The sequence below is a fragment of the Poecilia formosa genome, unplaced genomic scaffold, assembly GCF_000485575.1.
Source record: "Poecilia formosa unplaced genomic scaffold, Poecilia_formosa-5.1.2 Scaffold309, whole genome shotgun sequence".
Lineage (NCBI taxonomy): Eukaryota > Metazoa > Chordata > Actinopteri > Cyprinodontiformes > Poeciliidae > Poecilia > Poecilia formosa.
Window position 1 is genome coordinate 478,667 of NW_006800248.1, and position 9,827 is coordinate 488,493.

At 45.0% G+C, this 9,827-nt stretch overlaps 1 protein-coding gene across 6 annotated transcripts in view; it reads left to right on the forward strand.

Annotated features, from left to right (window-relative positions):
* Window positions 1–9,827, forward strand: part of mtmr3 (myotubularin related protein 3) — a 35,986-nt gene that overhangs the window by 20,612 nt on the left and 5,547 nt on the right. For 3 of the 6 annotated variants that reach the window (XM_007572852.2, XM_007572853.2, XM_016661070.1), the window contains 9 exons: window positions 43–154; window positions 1,396–1,591; window positions 2,662–2,847; window positions 3,058–3,228; window positions 4,610–4,755; window positions 5,674–7,138; window positions 7,953–8,063; window positions 8,152–8,240; window positions 9,528–9,554. In XM_007572852.2, coding sequence (XP_007572914.1) covers window positions 43–154; window positions 1,396–1,591; window positions 2,662–2,847; window positions 3,058–3,228; window positions 4,610–4,755; window positions 5,674–7,138; window positions 7,953–8,063; window positions 8,152–8,240; window positions 9,528–9,554 — 2,503 coding nt within the window. The remainder of the gene's footprint in view (window positions 1–42; window positions 155–1,395; window positions 1,592–2,661; window positions 2,848–3,057; window positions 3,229–4,609; window positions 4,756–5,673; window positions 7,139–7,952; window positions 8,064–8,151; window positions 8,241–9,527; window positions 9,555–9,827) is intronic. The other 3 variants (XM_007572854.2, XM_007572855.2, XM_016661071.1) reach the window with 1 other exon arrangement.

Below are 9,827 nucleotides of genomic sequence, written 5' to 3' on the forward strand. Positions count from 1 at the left end.
AACGGGTTTTTGTCTGTATTTCTTTTCTTTTTTTTCCCCCAGAGTACTATCCCAACTGTGAGGTTGTGTTCATGGGAATGGCCAACATTCACTCCATCCGCAAGAGTTTCCAGTCACTACGTTTCCTCTGCACTCAGATGCCTGACCCAGCCAAGTATGTTTTTTTTTTTTTTTGTTTTTTTTTTACTTCTTCTTCCCTTTATGTTTAATTACAGTTCCCTCCAGCAGTGCTTTCAGACTCCTCTAGACACAACATTATGACCATACAGGCTGAGATTACAACTGCAGCACAGCTTTGCCTGCTGGAGGCACCTAGTAATCACTGTTGTGTTATGGCCTAGCTCAGACATCTGTGCCTGATTTAGAGCCTGGCTCCAGCCCAGATAGAGGATCCATTTCCATTTGAACTCTCCAAGTTAACTCCAGGTTGATGTGTAATTAAACTGCACTGCTGCAGGAGAAGGTTGTAGAATCCAGTCATGAGGTTAGAAATGTCCTCACAGTCAGGGTTATTCTAGATGTACCAGAATAGATGTGCTTTATTTTGGGGAAAGTAAAGGACTCGAACTTATATGTATTTGTGTTTGTATGGTTCTGAATAATTATATTCTGTAAAGGTCCACAGAATTAAGCAGAGGGATGCACCAATCCACTGTTTTCACTTCCGATACCGATACTGATATCTGAGGTTTAGAATTGGCTGATCCCAAACAAAAAAACATTGCTGAACTTTTCTTTTCTTAAACACAGACATAAATGTACTGAATTATAAATATACATGGTAAACATGTAAAAACAACTTTAATTTGTTCAGTCAGTGGAATTAGGAGTCAATGTGAAATAAATAATAAAGAAACTGAAAATGACAAAAACAATAGGTTGACTACGTTGGTCAGACGTGTAAAATAAATTGCAACAAATCTTTCAAATGGTTCAGAAAGTGCAATTAAGAATTCTAAATATAATATAAATAATAAAGCATGCTCAGAGCATAGAGTTGGACTCAATAGATCTGCCCTTGTCATCAATACCAAATCTAGATTTTTTTTTCAGTATCAGATATTAATATCTAATTAAACACTGAAGAACATATTTAAAAAGCCTTATAGTTTTAAATCTAAATCCAGAATCTGTGCTTAATTTTTTCTTTTGAACACTAAATCTCCAGCTCTGGATTTCAATCAGAAACATTGTAAAATTAAAACGTGAAAACTGTTTATATATTTTTTTTCTATGAAATTTGCTGTTTGTTTTACTTTTCATTGTTTGGTCTCATTAAGTTGGCCTTTTAAAACGCCTGATTTGAGGAATGAATTGTACTGATCTGTGCTCTCTGACTGTCCTTGAGAGATTAAAGCGGTTGCTCAAAGTTTTTCTCCTTTGCCGTCTCCCCAGCTGGCTGTCTGCACTGGAGAGCACCAAGTGGCTGCAGCACCTGTCTCTGCTGCTGAAGGCGGCCCTGCTGGTGGTCAATGCGGTGGACAGAGACCACCGGCCCGTCCTGGTGCATTGCTCTGACGGCTGGGACCGCACACCGCAGATTGTTGCTCTGTCCAAGCTGCTCTTGGACCCGTACTATCGCACCATCGAGGTACTGATGCTCCCATTTCCTTTAAACTTCTACAACTATTTGAAGTAGGAAGTTACAGATGAACTGTAGTGATGTGCTGACCATCACTTTATGACAGATTACCTAGTTTTTCTAAAACTCTGACCTGCCCATTTTAGGCTGTTCAGATTTTCCTTTATGAACAAAAACATCAACGATGTCAGAACAACAAAGTGAGTTCAGTTTGAGTTTCTGCCAGGATCTGGTGTCAGATTCTGGTCATCAGCTGGTTTTATTTTTACAGGTAATACCTTGAATACTACACAAGTCTGGACTGAATCATTCACAATCACACATGCACACACACAGCAGCAGTAGGTTTATTTGTGTTCTGTTATATCGTTAAATCAACAGAACATCCTCCGTTCTTTTTACGGGTTATCTGCAGCAACATGTCTCAGCAGTGGTGTTGAACGTGGTGCGTTTGTCTGATCTTTTTGTTGATAACTTTACTATGTTTAAAACAATCTGTGTTAGCTTTGCAGAAATTCTACTGACACTAAATTTAGTGAGAATTTTAGATTTTGTTATATATTTCTGCAGCTTGCTCAGTGCGGCCCTGAGGCTGTTTGTGCGGCCCCCAAACTGCTGCTCAAGAATGATTAAAAATAAAAATGTCGCCAATGTCAAGGTGTGGAAATACAAAGTCACATTTTTTTAAGTCATATTTGATATATATAATCATTTTTATAGCAACTGAAGGTAACATAATTACTTGATTGTGCTATAAAGAGGCACTATGCACCTGGAAATATGGATAATATGGCCCCTTTGAATGAGATTTATCAATTATTTATTGGTGAGAGCTGGTTTAAGGAGCATTTATGAATTAGACTAAAAGGACCTTCACTGTGCCTTTGGTGGACAGACATAAATCAGTAATGCTGTATAAAAATGGAAGAATTTAACTTATTTCAACTTCTGCAAGTTAAAATGCTCACTTTGGCAGAATTTTCCATCCAAAATGCAACTTATGACACAGAAAGGGTCAGTTTTTTGTTTTTTTTTCTAGTTGTTTCCTACCAGTGAAAAGGTGTGATGCGTTTGCACAGGGCTTCCAGGTTTTGGTGGAAACGGAGTGGCTGGACTTTGGCCATAAGTTTGCAGACCGCTGTGGTCACGGGGAGAACTCTGAGGATCTGAACGAGCGCTGCCCCGTCTTCCTGCAGTGGCTGGACTGCGTTCATCAGCTGCAGAGGCAGTTCCCATGCTCCTTCGAGTTCAACGAGGCCTTCCTGGTACGAGCTCCTCTGCTAGTTCATATTGTTTCCACCACTTCTGAATGTCTTCCTGTCTAGAAGTGAGGATGGTTTTCCTCTAATCACCACACATCTCAGTTCCCTTCAGGGAGTGTTAATAACACTAAGAGAACTTCTTTTGATCTGTACACTTGCGATGGATTGTTTACAAGCCTATGCATGTCAGCGTGTGTGTGTGTGTATGTGCAGGTGAAGCTGGTGCAGCACACCTACTCCTGTCTGTTCGGCACCTTCCTGTGCAACAGCGGCAAGGAGAGGGAGGACCGACACGTTCAGGAGAGAACCTGCTCTGTGTGGTCGCTGCTGCGGCCAGCCAACCGCACGCTGAGGAACATGCTGTACTCCTCCCACTCTGAAACCGTACGTCTCACCCGCTCATCTCCCCCAGGGGCCGGGGCCTCGGCGCTCTGCGTGTTTTCACCCTGCATCTCTAGAGGCCTCTTTCAGTCCATTTCACTCACAGGAACGTTGATTAAAGCCCAACAAGACGACTCATGAGAAACGTCTTAACTGTGGAGTCCGGAAACAGACGGGATGAAACCATAGTCTTGACTTTCACAGCGTTCTACATTTATCGCTAATTGTTCTGCTTTCAAACTTGATTTAAAGTCTTCCAAGTGTTGCATTGTTGTGGTTGCTGTTATTGTAGGCAGTGAAATTCCCCCTTTAGCAAATTTGAAAACAATATTCTGACAACGCAGATGTGCTTGTCACATCTTGTTCAGACTTCCATCTGAAGGCTCCCATGCGCTCAGGCTTACTGTCCGCTCACAGTTGAGATTTCTGCATACGTTTCTCGTGACGGATTCTTTCATTTCATTTCCAAGTGGGTACTAGTAAGACTGAAGAGCTTTTTGGCTACCTAGCCCCATTTCTTTTCTTTCATGGCTAAAGTTTATATTTATGGCCCAGACCTGACCCAACAATCTTATTGGGTCAGATCAGAATTATTTGCTTAATCGTTGGGTCAGGCTTGTGTGGCGCGTTTAATGAGCCTGAAATACACAGAGAGAACCAAATGAAAATGCATGATATAAATCTACTTACTACAGTGTTGATAGTTGAACCTGTTGAGGAAATGAAGTAAGTAGAATGCAGAAGTTAATCAGACTGTAACAAGCGCAGCGCACAGCCTGCATGCGCGGCTCCACCCTGCTCTGTTGCTGCAGCAGCAGCAGAGATGTGATCTGTTCAGTCACACATCCCAGACGTGTGATTTGTACCCGACTCACTCTGCGGTTACAACAAGCGACAAGATGGAGCGGGAAGATGTTAAACTAAAGCTAAATATGGGAGAAGTTACACTTCTCACTTCAATAAAAACAATAAAATCAGAATTAAAAGAATATGTCAAGCTTACTTTTGGTTCAGGCGTCTAGTTGAAGTTAATTAGTCAGATTGGACTCTTACACAGTGCCTTGGGTGGGTCGGATTTTTCAGGCCTGATCTAAACTCTAACCAGGGCAGCCGTCACACACCTATGAGTGAAGCACAAAGAGCAGCAGTTGCTCTTTGTGCTACACTGGTTACGCTGACTCAACATTTTCAGGTTGGTGTTGCATACAAAACATTTGGCTCTGAACACCGTTTCCCACCAAGTAGTTTACTTTGCGACAACGCGTACTTTGGTGTAAAAACGGACCTTTTGCTGACCTCAGCTGAATGAGGTAAACCTGAGACTTTTAAGACTTCTGCTTTTATATCCCACTGATCCCATTTGCTGGGTTTGTTCTGCTCGCAGGTTCTCCACCCAGTTTGTCATGTGCGGAACCTGATGCTGTGGACCGCAGTTTACCTGCCCAGCTCCTCCCCCACCACTCCCTCCGACGACTCCTGTGCTCCCTACCCTGTGCCCGGTGCCAACCCGGAGGATGCGCCCCTGGGCAGGTGAGCCTGGCGCGTTGGCACCCGACCCCCCCACTTCCTGCTTCATGTAAGATAAACACAAACCGAGGACTCCCAACAGCCAGAGGGTCCCGGCTTAACAATCCTTCTGCTTCTTGACGTTGCTTTTACCAGACCTCACAGCAGCTTTATGTCGCCCAGCAGTCATGCAGTGCCTTGCAAAGGTTCCTCTGAAACTGCATTTAAATGTTGCAGTTTTTTGTTGTTTTCTTCTTTTTTTTTTAAACAGATACTTGGAAATAATTTATTGTACAGTGTTTCCCCTAGAAAAGCTGCTGAGCCTGGTGGAGACCACCAGCAGCTCACTGTGTTAAAACATGTGAAAAGTTGACAGGAAATTGGACTAGTTAGTGATGCGTTATTGGAAGACATCACATAATGGAACAGCAACTAAACATTCTTAAAACAGGCAAACATAAAAGCATTTCATTACAAAAAACATAATTTTATTTGCACCTGGATGAAGTAATCAGCTGATGGGTCTTAAAACAAGCAGCTTCATCATCCATCACTGTTTGTGGATCTTCCTTGTTCCATCAGATTTACAGATGTACCAGAAATGCACGACTGGAAAAAAGTGGATTAATTTATGAAGATTAAATGTATTAAATAAATTCAAATCTATTTCATAAAAAGTCCTGTCCCTAGTTAAGATATCTATAAATATTTCTGCAAGGCACTAATGGTCTTAATGATGCATTAAGACCATTTTGGGCTGCAAGAGTATTTAAAAAGACAGTCTGTGTTCCTATTATAATCTTTTGCCTTTTTCATGTTTTGATGAAGCTGATTGGTTGACACAAATACTTAATACTAATACTCTTTAAATCTTAGCCAGAAGTGCTGAGACGGTTTAATTGTGTTTTCACCGCTGAATTGTTTTCCTCATTTTCTGTTTAGACGAACAAAAACTCGCTCTTTTGACAACCTGCCCAGTGCGTGTGAGCTGGGAAGCACACTGGCTCCCAACCGGCGCTCCAGTGACCCGAGCCTCAACGAGAAGTGGCAGGACCACCGACGCTCTCTGGAGCTCAACATGGCAGTGGGCCCTGAAGGAGGGGCCAGTCAGGAGCCGCAGGCCGGCGGAGAGGGGCCGTGTACGGACGGACAGCAGTCAGAGCTGGGCGATGACCAGCAGCCCCGCGAATCCCAAGCCGCGTTCCAACAGGACGCCCTGGTCAGCCCAGAGGGGGGACCAGAGGAGGCAGAGCTCTCTGTGGTGGTTGGCATGGCTGAGGGGCAAATGGAGAACATCCTACAGGAAGCCACGCAGGAAACGGGAGCAGATTTCCAGGGGCAGAGACCTGCTGCTGCTGCTGCTCACACAGAAGTGAAGAAGGAAGTTGAAAGTGAGGGGGAAACTCCAACGATGGAGACGCAGAGAGAAATAGTTACAAACGGTCACCATCCTGACAACAGCGAGATGGAGGCTGAGGACGATGGGGATTCTGCTCCTCTGCCTTCACAGGAGGAACAGGATCTCCATCAGCAGCCGAACGACCAAACTCAAACACCAGAGGGCGCTGTGGAGGAGAGCGTCACCTGCTCTGCTGTCGGAGAAGAGTCCAACTCAGGAGAGCAGCCGCTGTCTGAATCCCATAGAGCTGTTACTAACGGCTTCGTGGGCGGGTCATCAGAGGAGCAGGACATAGATGAGACCGGTCCCGCCTCAGAACCCGAGCACGCCGCCTCAGAATCGGACGAGCCGCTGGACAAGAAGGCGTCCCTGATGGAGAGCTCCACAGAGACTTTAACCGAAGAAGCCTGCAGCAAGCTGGAGCTTCTTCCTGGACAGCCAAGTGTTTTACCCAACCGTCAGCCGCACGGCGACGGCAGGAGCCAACACCCCGGCTTCAGGAAGGACAGGGAGGCGGCCGAGCCCGGCTTTAGCAGAACTTTAAACGGAGGCAGCAAGCATGCCTCGGTCAGTGCCTTTCAGTCTGCCAGTGCTGAGCTAAGCAGGGAAGGGCTTTACAACGGAGACTGCTCCGACGGAGACCCCAGCGTAGGACCGCACTGGGCCAAAGGGAATGGGGAGCGGGCCCCGTTCAGCCGACAGGTGTCTCTGGCCAGCTGCAACTCCCTGGTCCTCCATTCACGGGGCATCTGCCTGCAGCACCGCTGCTGCCACGCCGCTCCCAGCCGGGCCGCCGTCAGCCCGGAACAGCCGACCCGCAGCCACCTGGACGACGACGGGCTCACGTTGCACACGGACGCCATCCAGCAGAGGCTGAGGCAGATCGAGGCGGGGCACCAGATGGAGGTGGAGACGCTGAAGAAGCAGGTGCAGGAGCTGTGGAGCCGCCTGGAGAACCAGCAACACGCTGGATCGCACCGGATCAACGGAGATGTGGGTGACGAACTGGTGAGACGCTGCTCTGCCTGTTACTCTTTAGAGAAAAATGTAACTTTCCATGCTGTTTTTATTAAAAATGTGCACAAATCTTTGTCTACATTCTGACAGTGTCAAAACCCTCCCAAAACTTTGCAGTTGCAGTCTTTTCATTAAGAAAAGACTTTAAAATCACACATGAATAAGCTAATTCACAGGATAAGTCATTAAAAATTATGACAGCCACAGATGTAAACTGTTACATGATATCTATTCATAATTCAGCTGTAGTTTCAGCGCTCATCATCTATCAGCCATCAGAGAAACATTGATGTCTTATTCAGGCGTTGGCACAATAAACCTCTTAAACTTTGGAGCAGCTTCGTATGCGGCATTTGATGAAGCTGTAGTTGGCGATTTTACAGAAGAGTTAGGGATTCTTCACTGTAGAATGATGCACAACTTTCTATGAGCTGTGCGAAGCTGTGACGGTTCTGGAGGAGCCAGCTGCACATTGTTCAAAACACATAAAAAACAAAGACAAACCATCTTTCTCCTACCACTTCCTGTTGTCGTCTCTGACGGTTTCGCCAGTAGACTCATCCAGCTGCTCGTCACGTGATTTGAGTGACACAAAAAGTGTTTCCATTGCAGCTTTGTGAAATACATGGATACGGCTACAAAACCACCTCATCCCAGCTCCAAAACTTTTTGCAAAAAAATATTTTTTTTACTTTTTATTTTTTTTAGAAATTGGGGTGTTTTTATTAAGCAAATGTATTTTTGTAATTTCAGTTTCCACAGTTTGATGGTGGATGTAACTCAGCTCCCGTCTCTTTCTGTCCAGACCTCAATGACCGACTCGGAGTACAATCTGGACCCAAACTGCTTGTCCCGCTGCAGCACGGAGCTCTTCTCAGAGGCCAGCTGGGAGCAGGTGGACAAGCAGGACACGGAGGTGAGCAAGAACCACTCCGTCACCGTGGAGACCACCCAGAACTCCTCCGTCGACGGGAGTGGTGAACGGCTCTGTGTGCTTGCTGCAGGTCACTCGCTGGTACCCTGACCACCTGGCCGCTCAGTGCTACGGCTGTGAGAGCCGCTTCTGGTTGGCCACCAGGAAGCATCACTGCAGGTGAGCTGGACTCCCACTGATCGCCTCACCTCCAACCAATCAGTACTGCCGGGATACCAGTGAGATATAACGTCCCGTGAATATCTCCTGTATTTGTTGAGCTTTTGGTCGTTGCTATAGAAACACTTTGACTGAAATTTACCCGTCTCAAATGCCCTGGCCAGGACATTCATTTTAAACATGTTATATTTAGTTGTTTCTTCCACTTCAGTGTTTCGTTGTGTCTGTATGCGACAGGCCACCACACAGCAGCGCTTGGTTGTGAAGTGGAAGGAAAAATAATACGAGATTTTAAAAGTTTGTGAAAATAATAATCAGGGATGTTCTTTATTAGCCGATATTAATCATTCACACAGATGTCTCTATTTATATTGGTCATTTTTTAATACATTGCTATCAGTCCAATGAATAAAACCAAGATTTGATTCTCTCATTCTCTCTTGTTACCGTTTGGTTCTGGACAGGATGAGCAGTAGGTTGGTCATGTGACTAACAGTGATGCAGCACAGGATTGTGGGAATTTACCTGAAGCAGAGATGTAATGGAGAGGTCAGCTGTTTTTTTGGGTTTTTTTGTTTTGTTTTTTTTTTTGTCCAAGATGTCAACAGGTATATATAGATACAATATCTGTAAATATTGGATATCAATATTGGCTCAGATTTTCTTACGGATGCGTCTCCAATAGGTGGACTTACCCCTCTGCTGTATTTAAAGCTAAAATGGTTTAATAAAAAAGCTGCTCTTTTTGTTTCACTTCATTAATTCACTATTTTCTCTTGGTCTGTTGCATAAAATCCCCTAAAAATTCATTTGGTTGTCAAGGTTCAAAAAGTAGAACTGCTGTTCCAAGAATGTCCTTTAATTACTAAAGATAGATGTTGTTATCAGACTGTAGCTTCATCTGTGGTAGAACACAGAACGTCTTATTGTACAACTTCTGGTTCCCTTTGTCGGCGCTGAGTAGTATGTTGCCATGGTGACTAGTTGTTGGATTGAGTTGAACTGTTTTGGAGAGGCATGATGCCCTCATATTCAGAAGGATGTTTCGGTGGATCGAAGTGCTGCCGTTTTGATTCGTCTTCATGTGAAATATTTAGGAAGCCTTGGTTTTTTGGGTTTTTTAGATAAAGGACCATGTTTGGTCAGGATGTGGATTCAGAAACGGCTGCTTGTCGTCACTCCTCCTAACCGAAGCGCTGAGCAGGAAGTGTGTTGTTGCTGTGCTCATGTTTTCTGCGCTGCTCCGGCAGCTCTTACCCATCGTCTGCCCCTCTTCCTCCTCTACAGTGGCAGAGAGGCAGTCCAGGAGGTCTGGTGAGATCCCGCCCAACCCTCCCACCGCTGTACCCTGCTCTTCCTAATCCTAATCCAAGCCCCTCCCCCTCACATCCCCTTTCTCCTCACCTGCTCCGTTTTGGTTGATTATTATTGTTTTTTTTAAACTGATCAGTAGCTTCACAGGGACACGCTGATTTCTGACAGCAGAGTTTTCGTCCTGCTGTACGGTTCCACAGAGTGTTTTGTTTTTAACTGGCTGTAAGTGAAAGCATGGCGCCGTGACCAGGCCAGCTGTGATTGGTCGAAGGC